This window comes from Papio anubis, chromosome 1 (assembly GCF_008728515.1).
Source record: "Papio anubis isolate 15944 chromosome 1, Panubis1.0, whole genome shotgun sequence".
Classification (NCBI taxonomy): Eukaryota; Metazoa; Chordata; class Mammalia; order Primates; family Cercopithecidae; genus Papio; species Papio anubis.
Window position 1 is genome coordinate 130,246,331 of NC_044976.1, and position 17,034 is coordinate 130,263,364.

Consider the following 17,034-nt stretch of genomic DNA (forward strand, 5'->3'; position numbering starts at 1 on the left):
TGTCTGAGTGCGTCTCATGTTTTTAATCTTGTTTAACCTTCATAACAACCCTATGAAGCAGGTATAATTATTTATCCACTTTAAAGATAAGGACCCTGAGGAACAGACTGGTTAAAAACTTACCCAGGGTCTCTCACCAGATTCGTATCCAGAATGAGGATTCAAGCGCAGATATTGGGCTCCAGGGCCTACCATGCAGAGCTGTCCCCCTACCCCAAGCTCTCCTGCTCTCCCCTCTCGCCTCTGGGAGCTGCAATGACTTATCCTATTCCCCAACGGCCATTGTCCCTGACTAATGCCGCCCTGACAACTGACTCTGAGCGATGAGAGCACCTGGGCCTGGAGCCTCTTCTGGCTCCTCTTCTGGATCCTCATCCACACTCTATTTTCCTCCCACCTCCTTTTAGCCCCTGAATTCCCTTAGAGTATTAGTGTTAGTATCATGGGTTTTAATATCTCCGCTAACCCATCCCATTATCAGTTCAAGGTCAGCCTGAGTCCTGGAAGATTCCTAACCTGGGCAGCAGCCCTGTTGCTGCTCCCCGAGGGTCACCTTCATCCCCAAGGGAATGACATGCAGCCAGCTCAGCTCAGAGAGCTGGTTTCACCAATACCTCTGAAGGCGCAATAGCATCTCACTCTGCAAGGGAAGTGTGAAAGGTCAGATGCAGTTCACGCTCTCATGCCACTAGAACCCAGTGAAAGCAGAAGTTGCCAGGGCAGAGGCGTCAACCATTCTGTGTGCAAACCACCGTAGGTGTTTGCAAGCTAGACCACTTGCGGTTATCCCCTCTCTCTCCTGCCCCAGCTGCTGCCCTGCAGGGCCTCCACACAACCACAGGACCTGCAGCTGAACGAAGCTGGAGACAACTCAGGAGATCTGTTGGAAAGAGAACGATAGAGGAAAATGTATGAATGTTGCCATCTTTAGGTGAGTGACAAGAGATCTACTTCCTACTTTACTTCCTCACTACTTTTACCCCTTTCCTAAACAACTGAGTCACCAAAAAAAAAAAAAATGCCTGGCAGTGTCAAATTAGTTTCCCACTTCTACTGAATCAGATAATCTAGGGCAAGAAAACTTAGAAAATTCTCTCTCTCCATCCCTGGCCTCAGGAATAAGCACATCAAATTCCATCAAATTCCATGTGTAGAACTTCTCACTTAAAGATTTCCAGGAATAACTTTACCATAAGAAAATGCTTAGCCGGGCGTGGTGGCTCATGCCTGTAATCTCAGCTACTTGGGAGGCAGAGGCAGGAAAATCACTTGAACCCGGGAGGCGGAGGTTGCAGTGAGCCAAGATTACACTCCAGCCTGGGCAACAGAGCGAGACTCCTTCTAAATAATAAAGAGAAAGAGAGAGAGAGAGAAAGAAAGAGAAAGAAAGAGAAAGAAAGAGAGAGAAAGAAAGAAAGAAAGAAAGAAAGAAAGAAAGAAAGAAAATGCTTCCTAGTATTTTGCCTGACTCCGTGTTTCACCACAAACTCTCATGTTCTGTCCACAGAGGAGATGGGAATGTGGGACCTCTTTCTCTGTTGAGGGAACATTGAATAATTTCCAGTTTGTATCTATTACAAATGATGCTGCTATGAGCACTCGTGTGCATGTTTTTTGATGCCTGTATGTATACATTTCTGTTCAACATCTACCCAAGAGTGAAAATGCTGAACCATCAGGGATCGTTGTGTTTAGTTTTGGTAGATTCTGCCAAGCCATTTTCTAGTGACTGTACTATTTGTATTCCCACTGGTGGTGTACAAGAGTTCTAGTTTCTTCACATCCTCACCAATACTCAGGAGAGGATTGCATGGGGCAGGTCACTGGGCTCCCCCCGACCCAGCTCAGTCTCAGCCGGTATCACTCCCTTATTCTTACGGAAGGTGTAGTGGTATCTTACTGTGGTTTAAATTTGCGTTCCCCCAGTGATTTATGATATCAAGCTCCTTGTGCTATGTTGATCTGACACGTGGATATCTGCTTCTGTGAAGTACTTATCCAATTATTTTTGCCCATTTTTCTAGTATTTGTCTGTCTTTTTCTTATTGACTTGCAGAAATTCTTATATTTCTTATGTGGGCCCTTTGTCAGCCGCATGTATTTAAACTATCTCATCACACCACAACTCGTCTATTCCCTTTCTTAATGGTGTCTTTTAAGGAAGAGTTCTTCTCAAAATAATACCTGACAGTCTCAAAAGCCTCAGATTCCGAAGCTCCATCTGTGTTCTACTCCATACTCATCGATGCTTGATTCCTTCTTGAACTGAGGATCCTGTGAACTGTCCTCAGGGCTCCACTTCTCCATCGCATTGCAGCGTCCACAAACATTTACCGCTGGAGATAGGAGCGCCTCGGAAGCTGGGAGGTCGCTTGGGAGTCAAGGGGTGGATGATCTTAGTTTTCCAGTGCTGCGCTGCCTCCCAGGCTGAATGATGCTGAGGACAAGCAAATTCGGGCCGTCTCTGGATCTTTCTAGTGGAGGTGTCCCGTAACCATGTTCCATCCTAGTTCCCTGGCATAGGCTTGTTGAAGCCACAGAAAATGTCAGGGATTTATTAGTGACTTACTGACTCCTTCATGTTTAGTGTTCAAGAAAATTTATTCATGTAATACTTCTTCAGCCAAAGAAGAAATACCAATTAGAGCTTTGTAAGTTTCTTCCCCACTTCCTATTTCAACTATCAAGCTATAGCACCACCCAGCTTAGGTCACTCACCCACCTTCGATCCTGAGGCCTGACTGCTCTCTGCCAGCTTCGCCCAGCCTATTTCTGACCTGTGTTCCCTCCTCTGTGCCAGGACAGGCCCCATGCTGCTCTGGACGGCTGTGCTGCTCTTTGGTAAGTCAACCAGCTTGGGCATCCCCTCCTAGAGCACTAAGGACCATAAGTCATCCCTGAGACACCTTTTCCAATTCCAGTGGGTTTGTGGCCGGAGCTCAAGACAGGTGCGTGCACCTGGGCATGCTTGGGAGAGATGGGCACTGGGGTAGGAGAAACTCCTCAGTGTTTCCTATCCCATTGTCCTGGGTCATTGGCAGGGCAGCCCTTTGATACGTCAGAGATAAATTAGGGAGGCAGAAAATCACATTACAAGGTCCCCTAACTTCCCAATGACATTTCTACCTTGTGATATCAGGTTAAAATACTAATAATAGTTGTCTCAAAAGGAAATTGAAGTTACAGAAGGGAAAGAGGCCGCTGGGGGCGACACGGCAGGAGTCAGGGAAATGAGGGATAACAGTCCCAGACGCTTTGCTCAGCAATGGGAGGTGGAATTTTACAGGGTGACATATTTTTATGGAGCCTCAGCATTTTCTTAGAACCACTTAACAATGATCAGACCTCTCACCTGGTTGAAAGGCCTGTGCCCTGAGTAACCAAAGCCCTTTTCAAATTGACCGTCTCTCTTCCGCGTACATCTTCTCTCTGTTGGAGGCTGTTTCAGACCCATGGGGCTGGTCTGAAGAATCAGCTTCATTATCTGATCCATGCCTCTCTCTCTTCTCTCCATTCCTCCTCATGCAGGTTACTTGTAACTGAGGGAGCTGGTCTAAGGGTGGAGGATTGCACGAGGAGGGTGACTGGGCTCCCCCAGACCCAGCTCAGTCTCAGCCAGTATCACCCCCCTTATACCTAAAAGAAATAATTTGTGCATATATTTTGTTTCACTTTACAGTTTCCAAGTGGACCTACTTTTCAATTCTTGGTCCCAATAGCTTGTTTGCTGTTTGTTTTCATTGAACTAGAAAAGCAAAACTGTTCCTAAATATAACCTCTTCCTGGACAGAGTTTGTGAGAATTTGACCCTTTGAGGAAAATGCCTGTTCCAGTCAATGTTCCTTCTCCAGCGTAGCGTGTTACTCTGTGTGTTTTATGAATGGCCATTTGGACAAATGGAAAGGTCTAACGCTCACACTGAGGCAGTGCCTGGATATACTCCAGGCACAAGACTCACAGGAGCAAATGGCACTACCTTGTAAAAGGAACAGCCCTTGGAGTTGTCTAGATACAGTCTGAGAGTGTTCCAGCTTGGAACCCAGGACAAGGATGACAGACAGCAAAGGAGGAGAGGAAGGGAGTCAGTGATGGGCTGACTGGTGCACAGTGTAATGGAGAACCCAGCACCAGCACATTTGGTCCCATGTGATGATCAGGGACCCCAGAAAAACAGCCTAAATCACAGACCCTGCGGCTGGGTGTGTAGAAACATGTATCATGTAGAGCTGCTGTTTCCTTTCTCAAGAGCAGGGTGTGGTCATAATAAATTGGTGGCTATTACTATTATTGGCTGTCAGGACTCCAGCAGGAAAGGAACCCTGACATTGAGGATGCTGGGACCTGGCTGAACGTGAAATATGTACTTAAAGTTTGGGAAATTAAGCTTAATTTTCTTCTGAGCTGAACATTAGCCAACTTCCCTCCTACCACAGGAGCCTGCTCCCTGCATACTCCCACAGCGTCCATAGGAGGTGTCATGGGGTCCCACACAGCGCTCCCAGCAATGTGACTGCTGCGGCTTGGCACAGCACCCTGTTCCACAGTGGTAGAGCTCAGTGGTGAGAGAGTTCTTCATGGTGAGCTGAAATCTGCCTCCCTGATCCCTCTAGTTTCCATTTCTGTCCTATAAAGTAACTCAGAATAAGTCGCTCCCTTCTTTTAAGCTTAGCCCACCAAGTATTTTGTGTCTCTCCTCTGTTGTATCTTTCCCAGATAAATATCTCCCGATCCCTCAGAAACTCTAAGAGGAAATTATCCTGCTCCTAGAGTTGGCAGGGGCTGCTGCCTTCATTTTTTGGAACTCTATTATGGAACTTGGTTTGACAGTAGCTCTCGGCCACCTCATTATACTGTCACCTCATCTTTGGCCTATATGGCTGATGGAGGTCCCTGGGCCCTCATTGCAGAAACTGCTGTGAGCAGGTGTCACCCACTGTGTATGTTCCCAGTTGGCTGCTGTTTTGATTGCAGAAAGCAAGTTTGTAATCCCACCTCCAAGATCTTGCAGTACCATGGGCAGCAAGTCATCGGGATTTGGGGGCATGAGCTCATTTTAAGTGCATCTATGCTTCCTGGGTGCCTTCTGTCTTGTTTTTGGCTTCAGTGGCCTCAACTCTGCTTGTTTAGCACTTTGTAGCTGCAAAATTGTTTTCCAGTGAGGAGGGGAAGGGAAGGAAGACCTTACTACAGAGTAAGGTCTCTATCACTCTGAGGTCAGGCCGCCTTTCTGCTTTCAGTTAGTGTAGTAACCACTTTCCCAGGCAGTGGGTCAATATAACCTTCACAACTATACTGTAAGAAAAAAAAAATGACTATTATCATTTCTATTATGTGATATGACAGAACGAGATATTGAAGGCTCTTGGAATTTAGACAACTTGTTCAAGGTCATACAGAAAGAGTCACATTCATGACTCAAGTCCAGGTCATCTGATTCCAAATCCTGCATGCTTTCCACTGCACCAAGCTCATAGATGGGGGTTGGGGTGGAAATGGAGGGATGATGAGGAAGAGACTCATTGTTCTGCACACTCTTGAGAACTTATGACTGAGCTGACCCTGAGCTGAATAGAGAATAGAGCTGAAAGATTCCATCTGTGTCCAAAGTATTGTAGAAAACAAAGATGACACCATGTGACAGAGCCAAACATCTGCTCTTAGAGGGTTTTCACCCAGCCCTCCCAAGGCCATTCTTGCATTTTCTTGGTGTTATGCAAAATACCTAGGACATGTCAGCAATGAAGGACACAAATAAATGTATGAGGATTGGCTGGACTGACTGCACTCAGCCCTACATTCATTCATTGTTTCACACCTTGCCCCAACGTCCGGAAGATTCTTCACTGCTTCATATCCAGCTGTGACCTTCAATTTCGAGTCTTCCATTACTTGGGTTATTCAAACCTACCTAACCATATCTGTCATCATTTTGTGAGTTGGCCTCTCTTCCCAGGTTACCTATTCTCACACCACTCATTTAAAAGGATGAATGCAGCACATCCAAGATGCAAGCATGATGTGGGATGCATCCAGTTTATTTGTAGTTCTCTTATTCATCTGTGCTGCCTGACAATGTCTCACATCCTTTGATGATTGCTCTTTCAGGGGACGTGGCCTCCTCAGTCTGATCACTTCTGTACCCTTTTCACCAGAGTTCTGTGGACAGATGGGACCACAAGAATCAGGCCCTGCCCTTGCTATATGGGTTCTCTGGCACATTCGTGCAAGAGTCTAGTCCTGTGTCTTCTACTTTTTGCTCCCCACCTCATACAACTGGATGCAAAGGAAAGCATTCGTGCAGACTGTGTTCCAGGCACAGGTCCTAGGCATAGAAATATAGTAATGAGTAAGATAGGCAGAGTCCCTGCTAATGTGGAGCTTACATTCTAGACAGACAGACAGGTGATAACATGTAAGCAATTTAATGAATAAGATAAATTCAAATAGTGATAAGTGCTTTGATGATAATACAATGGGGCATTGTTTTAGTGACTGGGGAAAATTCTTCTGATTGGAGTCTCAGGGAAGACGTGTTTGAGAAGGCAATATTTGAACTGAGATAGAGCAAAGAGTTCTAGGGAGTAGGTCCACCATAAACATTGAGTAGTCAAGTGGCTGACTGGTTGGGTGGTTGAATAATTGAATGGTTGGGTTGTTGGATGATGGGATGGCTGGGTGGCTGGGTGGTTGGGTGGCTGTGTAGTTGGATGGTTGGATGTCTGATGGCTGGGTTGCTTGGTGGTTGAGTGGCTATGTGGCTGGATGGTTGGATGGTTGGGCGGATGGGTGGATGGGTGGTTTGGTGGCTGGGTGGTTAGGTGGTTGAATAGTTGGATGATTGGGTTGTTGGATGATAGGATGGCTGGGTGACTGGATGGTTGGATGGTTGGGTGGATGGGTGGATGGGCGGTTTGGTGGCTGGGTGGTTGGTTGAATGGGTGTAAGTCCCAATTGCTGAAGTGACAGGCCTCCTTGTCAGAAAGCTCTTTTTGCTACTTAACCTAATTATGTTACTTTGTTATCTTGCAGTTCCCTGTGTTGGGAAAACTGGTAAGTTGTGTCCATGTCTCTTCTAATTCAAAGTATGTCTATGGGCCACAACTTACTGGATGGGAACAGGACAGTGCCATGGGATCCCCCAGAAACATCTGCAGAGCAGCACCAGACGAGGCCCCTTCCTCAGGTGTCTTGGCCAGTTCCCAGGAAAAGGAGGAACCTGGAACTCCACTAGTCTAAGGCCAAGGGTAGTCCCAAGGTGACCCAAGCCTCAGCAGTGGGGTTCTAGGCCTCTATCCTATACCCTTAAAAGTGGCTATGGCCTCTGTCTTCTCTCCATGTGGTTCTGGAGCTCTTATATTCTCAACTCAACAAGACTGGGACTCCCTTCCTTCCTTTTATGTTCAGAGAAGCAGGTACATTTGTCTGCTGATCAGCCTTCCTTCCTTCCTCAGATCCCCTTCCCTCCAGCCCATTCAGTGACACTGACCTCCATGGAGCTTTCTGTCAAACAGGAAAAAATTCTGATCTATGAAATCTTGACCTCCAAGGACATACCCTGTGATTCCAGGGGGAGATAATTCAAACCAATACTTAGTGCTGTTAGGAAAAGCAGTAGTGGAAGCAAGGCTTGCCATTCAGTAATGCGGTAAGCATCATTTCTTCCAGGGTGAGGAGAGTGGGTCCTAAGGATCCACAAGATCTAGACAAGAGCAGGATATGCTGAGGCTCCCTAACAGTTACTCTTCATTAGTCTCAAGCCATCAGGATGGCTCAGAAGGCTGTCTGGGAATGGGGGTGTCTGGCTTATCAAAGATATGATACAGCCTGGGGACAGATACAGACTGAGGACAGGCTCAGCCTGCCCTGCAGGCAATGATGCTGCTGCCCTGCAGGTGATAGTGGATCCCTGGGAGCTCTTCTCCTGCTCACATCAGGGCACAGAATACATTTTAGGAATAGAGACAGAGAGAACAAATCCCTTCCATGAGAGTGGTGGAAGATGAAATGCCCTGCTGAGGTAGAGATGGAGGCTGGGCCTGGAGAAGCCCAATGAGGAAGGCAGGAGGGAGAGAGCTCAGGCTGTGGCACCTCCAACACTCCCCACCAACTGCTTTCTGGTGAACACAGATGCTGCTATTAACAGAAGTGAAGGTTGCAGAAAGTGTCACATTAGGTAGCCAGAGGAGGAGAAGCCAATCTAGGCTGGAGGGAATTGAATCAGGAGGAATGAGGCAAGACAATGAACAGAATGAATGCAATTAAGCCAAGCTTGGCAAGGCAGACAGGAAAGTGCAATATAAAGGAAGACAAGGAGGGTGGGTGGGAGGAAAGCCAGAGAGAAGACACAGGGAGAGGAGAGAAGGGGAGGGGAAGAGAAAGGAATAAAGAGAAAGAGGGAAGAGGAAGGAGAGAAGAAGGAAAGGAAGGAAAAGGAGTAAAGGAAGTCCAGGTCCTGCCCTTCTCTGGTCGGCATGAAAGACTGGAGACAGTGACACTGCACTGGTGCCATCCAAGGGCCTCCATCCCCAGAGGGAGGCCTTAGGCTGGGGGACAGAGAGAGAGAAGTGACCGATGGGACCTGCAACTCCAGGGCTGCCCTGTTCCTCTGTCTCGCAGCCTGGCTGTACCTCCAAGCCTGGCCAAACCCTGTGTTTGAAGGAGATGCCCTGACTCTGCAATGTCAGGGGCGGAAGAATACACCACTGTCTCAGGTGAAGTTCTACAGAGATGGAAAATTCCTTCATTTCTCTAAGGAGAGCCAGACTCTGTCCATGGGAGCAGCAACAGTGCAGAGCCGTGGCCAGTACAGCTGCACTGGGCAGGTGATGTATATTCCACAGATATTCACACCAACTTCAGAGACTGCCATGGTTCAAGTCCAAGGTAAGTCACCAGCTTGGGAGTTTGTGGGGCAGGAGGTGCCACTCAAGGATCCCGTCTCTAGAGGCCAGTAGCTCTCTGGACAGGACCCCCGTCTCTGGCTGCCCCTCATGCTGGGCCCATGAATGGGGCCCTGAGGTTTCCCAAGATGTTGTCTCAATACTCCCCTCTCCCCACTGTGGGGCACATATGGAGCCAGGGGAAGGAGTGGGGAGATTCCTGGAACAGGGGCACTGGGAAGAGCCAGGCTCACCCTTCCCCTCTGTGGACTAGAGGACCTCGAAGGGCCCCTCTGCCTCTGACTTCTAAGATTCCAGAAGGACCTGGCTGTGTGGGAGTCATTTCAGAGCTTGTAGATGAGGACGGGAGGACAGGTCCTGGGGATCAAACTGCCTCCCATCGGTGTCCCCAGGCTGCAGCCCGGGATGAGTAGAAGCTCAGGCCTCAGCCTCCTGGGGCTTCATCATCCGGGACTCCCCTCCTGAGCCCTGGGCCTGCATCTCCCCAGAGCTGTTCCCACCTCCTGTGCTGAGTGCCGCCCCCTCTCCTGAGCCCCGAGAGGGTAGCCTGGTGACCCTGAGATGTCAGACAAAGCTGCATCCCCTGAGGTCAGCCTTGAGGCTCCTTTTTTCCTTCTACAAGGACAGCCACACCTTGCAGGACAGGGGCCCTCACCCAGAACTCTGCATCCCAGGAGTCAAGGAGGGAGACTCTGGGCTTTACTGGTGTGAGGTGGCCCCCGAGGGTGGCCAGGTCCAGAAGCAGAGCCCCCAGCTGGAGGTCAGAGTGCAGGGTAAGTGTGCGAGAGAGTGGAGACACCCCCAGGGACCTGGGCATCAGGCAATGGGATCCCCTTGGGGGAAAGGAGTTGGGGAAAGGTCCCCAGGAGAAGAGGGAGCCAGGGTCCTGGGTGGTCAGGCTGAGCCTCCTACCCCACATGCATCCCAGCTCCTGTGTCCCGTCCTGTGCTCACTCTGCACCACGGACCCACTGACCCTGCTGTGGGGGACATGGTGCAGCTCCTCTGTGAGGCCCAGAGGGGCTCCCCTCCAATCCTGTACTTGTTCTACCTTGATGAGAAGATTGTGGGGAACCACTCAGCTCCCTGTGGTGGAAACGCCTCCCTCCTCTTCCCAGTGAAGTCAGAGCAGGATGCTGGGAACTACTCCTGCGAGGCTGAGAACGGTGTCTCCAGAGAGAGGAGTGGGCCCAAGAAGCTCTCTCTGAAGGGTGCGTTTTGTCCTCCAACAAAGCTTTGAGCCCCAGCAAGCTGACGGGGGTCAGATCTCACCCTCTGTGTACCTCCCACCACGCCTGGCACAGTGCTGGACCCATGGCAGCCACTGCATGACCGAGCACGGACCTTAATTGGTCCATCTGTCCACTGAGCCTGGCAGAGAAATATTGAAGTCCATGGAGTGGGGAGCATTATGGGGGGAGCAGTCACCTGGTCACTCATGGTGTCACCATCATCCTTGCTGCCATCCCCTGAGCCATCCTTCATGCCCATCTACGAGGCTCCCGCAGGCTAGATGCTTCCTCTAATACCAGTCATTCTGCCTCTTCCATGCCAGGCTGAAATGCATTTCTGAATTTTATCCTCAGTGCTCATGGCCAGCTTCTTCTCCCCATTCCCAGGTTCTCAAGTCTTGTCCACTCCCACCAGCAGCAACTGGCTGGTTCCTTGGCTGCCTGCGAGCCTGCTTGGCATGATGGTCATTGCTGCTGCACTTCTGGTTTATTTGAGACCCTGGAGAAAAGCTGGTCAGTAACTCTTCTTGGCTTTCTTAGCTGCTGAATCCTTGTGCGAGGCCCTGCCCAGCCTTTGGAAAGCCAGAATCTGACAGGGCCAGCCACTCTCTTCTCCTGGGTGTGGGGTGGGAGGGGGGACTTCTCTTCCTGTGTCACACAAAGGGGCACATGGAAGGACAGTTAATGCTTCCAAGACGTATACACACATGCACTCGCTCACACGCTCACAGTCATCCAGAGATGCACACAAACACACAACTGCACACTCAGGCATGAATAGAACATAAACCAAGGAACTATTACAAGCCAAACGTGATGTATGTCAGTATCCTTTACATTTGAAAGACAATCTGTGGCTAGGAATATGACAAAAAAAAAAAAAAAAAAAAGACCTCCTCCTTTCTCTCTCATTGAACTCTGCTAAGCAGAGCTCTGATCTGCTTAGACTGGCACATAGTGGGTGCTCAGTAAATTCTCATTCTAATCTAAGCAGATCGCCCCAGCAGGTTCCCAGGCTGCCCTTTCTCCTCTGTGCATTCTCTAATGCTTCTAATCAAAGTCACTGAAAATAAAAAGGTAGGTTAAAATTCTGATGTAGAGGAAAACAATCAGATAAACGACATTTCAGGTTATCTATTTATTTTGATATTCCAGACTTTCTTCTTCTTCCTGTCTCAGTCGCAATCATAAGAATGAATGTTGGCTTTCAAAGCAAGTAGTTTGGGTGGCCACACGTTTATTCCAACTCTAACCTTTGCTCGACTCAGGCCACATGTAAGGAATGGCTACCAGTGCCAAAGCTATCTGGTGTTGGTTCATTCCTAGGGCTTCAAATCTGCCTACAGAGGTTCAACTCAACACCACTTCCTCCTCTGCAGGGGCAATGTTTTTACTTTCTGCTTGTCTGGGACAAAAGTGATTGCTCTCATAGACCTCCAAAGACAGATGTACTTATTTAAGCTTGCAGCTCCCTCTGTTGAGAAATTTGGGACGAGTTTTCCAGGAGCTAGGCCATCCTGCTAATTAAGGAAGACCACCCAGTCATACGTTCAAAGCATTCCTTCCTACATCCACCAGGGTACCTGAAAGGGTCTCTCCCCAGCCCTAGTCCAATACCCTGCCTCACCAGGCACCTAGTTAGGGCTTGGACCAGACTTCAACTTCCTCTCCCCTTTTGAATTTATAGTCTTTGTCCATACAACTTCCCATCTCTACCCTTCTCACTAGTCTTGAGTTTGGATTCACTACAGGCTAGAGTTGCTTTAAGTATCCCTTCTTAGTGGGGGAAAAGGAGAGGAGACCCAGAGCTATTGGGGAGACAGCTGAAGTAGGGAACCACAAACCAAAGATCTGTGAGTTCTACTGTCATTGTGTCTAATGAAGTCTCCTCCAAATGGCCTAGCCTGGCCTCAGTAATACAGGTGTTTCTGTTTCTGTCCACTCACCTCTGAGTCAAAGCATTAAAGGCAGAGTAATGGCAGAGTAATGTAGCACAACTGCCTCCCTCCCCAGCCCCAAACAAGATGGTGAAACAGTGGCCACTATTGAAAGATCCTCAAGAAGAAGATGCCTTTCACAGAGAACAAAAGAGCGTCCTCTTGATGTAGAGGTTATAGACCATCACCACCACACCCACTGCCAACCTTGGAGCAGGTAGGCTTCATTTTACTAAGGAGCCTGTCTCTCATGCAAACAGGACTGCTGGTGGTGATCTTAATATGTCAGAATCTCAGGCGCACAAAATATTCTCTAGAATATTGCTCAGAAAGTCACTTTCAGGACCAATTCCATAGCTACGCAGGAAAAACAGCCAGATCAATAGCCTTATTCTCCAAATCCAGCTCTGGGAGACTCACAACCATTTCCAAATATCATAGCTGTTCTTTAACAAAGAGAAATATGCCACCACCAAACACAGTCAACAGATGTAATGTCCAAAGTCAATTTTTAGAACATTTGACCAATGATGGTGTTACTGGAACAAGGATATGGTCATGCAAGGGGTCCACTTCAAAGTAGCACTCACCTGCATGTACAGGTTCTGCTGTGCTTGTTTAAAAGCATTCCTTTTACTACCTGTTGTCACACATCCCATAAAATAAAGTTCTATCAAACTCATGGAACTCTTCATTGAATGGAGACTCAGAAACTGAGGCTCATTTCTTAGCCCTGACAAATGAGCACTGGAAAATGCTTAATCGCTGGGGATCTGTCTAAGTCTCCATAAATCCCCTCTTGATTTTACAGGAGAATCCATTTCCACATATCCTACCCGCTGATTCTGATGCTTTCTAGCTGTTAGTGTAATGAGTATTTCTTGGGCACCAGGCATGACCCAAGTGTTCTAAAATCTACATGTGACCCAATTCCTATCCCAAGAGTTACCTTTAAAGATCTGGAAGCACCTGCTGTTCCAGAGGCAGTGTGCTAGTGGAGAAAAGGCATACAAACCTGGATTAAGATTCTGTCTCCACCACTTACTGTGACCTTATATAAGTCACCTCTCCCAGCACCAGTCACCTCATCTATGAAATGGAGATAAAAATATCAACCTTTGCAAGATGGTTGTGAAAAATATTAGATACCAAAGAATTAGGAAGAGAGGTGTTTTTGAAATCCAACTATGTGCTGGTCACTGGTTAGGTGCTTTACTGGGAAGATTATATTTTATTTGGATTGCCTGGCCCCATGTCTGGCATATAGTGTATGGTCAAAGTTATTAGCTTTTCTTCCTTCTGAAAAGCAGCTTGACTGGTAAGCCTAGGCCCTCTCCTAGGAGGAGAGCAAAAATGTGATCCATTCTTGCTCACCTTACTTTCTCCTAGTTTATGATTCCCATGGAGCCATCTAGGGTATTTTTTCAAAGGAAACATCCCAGAAAAATCAACCATGTCCAGACCTGTGAATTAGCCCTCCTAATCAAACTGGCCTCAAACCTCCAGTGGCCTCCCTGTCATTCTTGTTCACAGCTTTCCTGTCCCCTGTCCCACCTGCCCTCTAAGGGACACCCAGTGAATCATGCCTTTGTATCTCCTAGGGCCCCTTCCATCCCAGATACCTCCCCCAGCTCCAGGTGGAGAGCAGTGCCCACTATATGCCAATGGTAAGGACTTCCAGCAGGACGGTGGTCTGCCCATGTGGGCCAAGAAGAACTTCTTAAGGGAAGTAAGAAGGGAGCTTTCCTGAGCCCTGTGTCTCAGGAATTGGAGGCATCTGGGGAAGGAAAACAAACAGCTTCTAGAAAGGGCATGAGGAGAGAGTGCTATGGAGTTCGTGGTGGGAGAGGGAGGTGGGAAGGGAGCCAGGGCTGCAGGAGACGGGGCAGGGAAGGTTTGGACCAAGGGTTGGCAAACCTATGACCCATGGGCCAAACCCAGCACACTGCCTGTTTTTGTAGATAAAGTTTTACTGTAACACAGACATGCTCATTTGTTTATTTTGTTTGAGGGCTTTCATATTACAGAGTTGAATAGTGGTGACAGAGATTATACAGGTCACAAAGCCAAAAATATGTACTACCTTTTTTACAGAAAAAGTTTGTCAACCTCTGGGTTAAACAGTGTCAGGGCTAGGGAAGCTGCAAAAAAAAAAAAAAAAAAAAAAAAAAGTGCTAAGGGGTCCTGACTCCTCTTGCCATGATAGCTATCCCCACATTAGTGACCAACCCCCATTGCCACTTATCACCATAACAGAGCCCCTGATGGGCTTCTCTCCATGTCTTCAGGACACTTATGGCATGAGGTAGTAGAGTCAGGTGGATTCTATTTAAGCCTCATTCCTTCTTTCAGTGCATCACCAGAAAGAGAAAGATGAAGGTGTTGTCTACTTTGTGGTGCATAGAACCTCAAAGAGGAGTGAAGGTGAGTGATCTCAGACCAAACATGGTACTTTTACGAACAGAAGTTTTGGACCTACAATGAAAGTATCACTACCACTGTCATTACCACTTTTATCATTACTGTGACCACCACCACTATCACCAAGACCATTGTATTTATCTCCATTATTGTCACCACCATCTCCTCTTTCACTACCACCTTCACCTTCACACCATCATCAATGCTACCATGACCACCACTACCTATCTCCTCCACTACCACGCTCACCACAGACACCACCATGACCACTACATTCACCATTCTCAACACCATCTCCTCCACCACTGTTACCATGATAACTGCAGGGAGTTTTTTGCCCTTTCCTGAGCAATGTGAAGGACAAAGAAAAGAGAGAAAAAATGATGTAATCTTCCTTTGCTCCAGAGTCTAAGTCTAAGCAGGACAGCCCTCACTATAAGATGGAGTCAAGAAGACTATGAGCTCCAGCCACAGCTATCAGAGTCAGGTGGCAGAGGTGGGGGAAAGGCTGGTCCTTTAACAGAGAAATAGGCCACGTGGCATCATGGGAAGAGTTTGGGTTTCTGAGTCTCAGAACTGAGTTTCAAACCTGACTCTATGTACTTACTTACTGTGGACTTGGCAAGTCAGGTGTCCTCTCTGAGCCTAATCTATAAAGGGGAGACAATGCCTGCTTTGCAGGATTACTATAAGTTGTTAGGAATGGAATCTAGGTTCTAGAAACAAACCTTAAAAATTGTCTACATGTAATAGATGTTCAAAACAGGGAGTTTTGTTGTTGCTGTCGTTTTAATGTCTTATCTGCTCTGCTAGTTCAATTCCTAGTCTGCAAAAATGGGTTTGAATTGGCATAGGGTTTCTGCTCCTTCCCATAAATGGCAGTAGGGGAAATGAACAATCAAAGAGTCTCTTAACTGAAGGGCAGTTCCCCCAGGACCTGAGGTCACACAGCTGGTGTGTAGTCCAACTGGAACTAGAACCCAGGTCTCCCCATTCCAGATTGAGGAGGAGTGAAAGGAATTTCCCCCGCTGGCTTCCCTGGCTCTCTAGAGGAAGACAACCAGCCAGGAGGGGTGGGAAGGAGATGTACTTGCTGTGAAGCACAGAGACCTGACCTGAACTCACTCTTTCCCCACAGCCAGGCCTGCTGAGTTTGCCGCGGAGAGAAAGGTGAGCTGGGATCCCTGCTCCTTTCTCACCCGCTGTCTTACATCTGGTTCCTCATCCTAAGCCAACTCTTCCACAGGACAGTTCTATCATCTATGCAGAGGTGAGATGCCTGCAGCCCAGTGAGGTTTCATCCAAGGAGGTGAATATAAGAAACACCCTCCAAGAATCCCTTGGTGACTGTGAGGAAGTTCTCTGCTAGTGACAGTGTTCTCCTATCAACACACGCCCACCCCCAGTCTCCAGTGCTCCTCAGGGGGACAGCGGGCTCCTCGACTCTTTCTGGGGCTCCTTCAATTCCCAAACCCAGCATCACAGAGCCCCTGAGCCCTTGTCCTGGTCAGGAGCACCTGAACCCTGGGTTCTCCTCTTAGCAGAAGACCAACCAATGGAATGGGAGGGGAGATACCCCCACCAACACACACACTTAGGGTCAGTCAGTGACACTGGACACAGAAGCCACAGAAATTTTATTTCCATACAAGCATGTTACTTCCCCCCGATATATATATATCTCATCCTTCAGGAAGTATCCAGAAGGAGGCCTTGTTATCATAGGAGATGACAGCTCCATGTGTGTTGTTGTCCCCGAAGACCTTCCAGTGAGACAAGATGATGTGGTGGAAGACAGTAATATTGATGATCCGGACCCTATGTAGACCTAGGTTAATGTGTGTGTTTATTTATGTCTTAGTTTTTAACAAAAAAAGTTTAAAAATTTTTTTTAAAAATTTAAATAGAAAAAAAATATATATATATGAAATAGTTATATGCCACATAACAGCATTTCAGTCAGTGATAGACTGCATACACAACAGCGGTCCCAGAAGATTATAATGGAGTTGAAAACTTCCTACTGCCTAGTGATATCATAGCTGCCTTAACATCATAATACAATGCATTTCTCACACGTTTGTGGTGATGCTGGTACAAATAAGCTACAGCGCTGCTAGTTATATAGAAATATAGCACATACAATTATGTACAGTACACTATACTTGATAATGATAACAAACAACTATGTTACTGGTTTATGTATTTACTATTTGCAATGGTGCCATCTCAGGTCACTGCAACCTTTGCCTCCTGGGTTCAAGTGATTCTCCTGCCACAGCCTCCCGAGTAGCTGGGATTACAGGCATGCACCACCACACCCTCCTAATTTTTGTATTTTTGGTAGATACAGGGTTTCGCTATGTTGGCCAGGCTGGTCTCGAACCCCTGACCTCAAGTGATCCACCCACCTCAGCCTCCCAAAGTACTAGCATTACAGCCATGAGCCACTGCACCCGACCTGAAGAAAATACTTTCATGAATTTAGTGTAGTCTAAGCATACAGTGTTGATAAAGCCTGCAGTAGTGTACAGTAATGTTCTAG

At 47.6% G+C, this 17,034-nt stretch overlaps 1 protein-coding gene across 12 annotated transcripts; it reads left to right on the plus strand.

Annotated features, from left to right (window-relative positions):
• Positions 1-583: 583 nt before the first annotated feature.
• Positions 584-16,404, plus strand: FCRL6 (Fc receptor like 6). Of its 12 annotated transcripts, none has more exons than XM_021925529.2 (12): positions 586-931; positions 2,801-2,841; positions 7,030-7,050; positions 8,617-8,883; positions 9,389-9,673; positions 9,829-10,110; positions 10,519-10,644; positions 13,670-13,735; positions 14,421-14,492; positions 15,628-15,659; positions 15,736-15,759; positions 16,183-16,404. In XM_021925529.2, exons 1-12 carry the CDS (start codon positions 912-914, stop codon positions 16,219-16,221), a joined length of 1,275 nt encoding a protein of 424 aa, XP_021781221.1. In that variant the 5' UTR covers positions 586-911; the 3' UTR covers positions 16,222-16,404. The 12 variants fall into 12 exon arrangements, 11 of the variants coding, with proteins under 11 accessions (XP_021781221.1, XP_021781214.1, XP_021781232.1 ...); XM_021925522.2 differs by having other exon boundaries at positions 587-931; positions 15,736-15,798; XM_031654351.1 differs by adding an exon at positions 4,434-4,577 and having other exon boundaries at positions 593-931; positions 15,736-16,404.
• Positions 16,405-17,034: the final 630 nt, after the last annotated feature.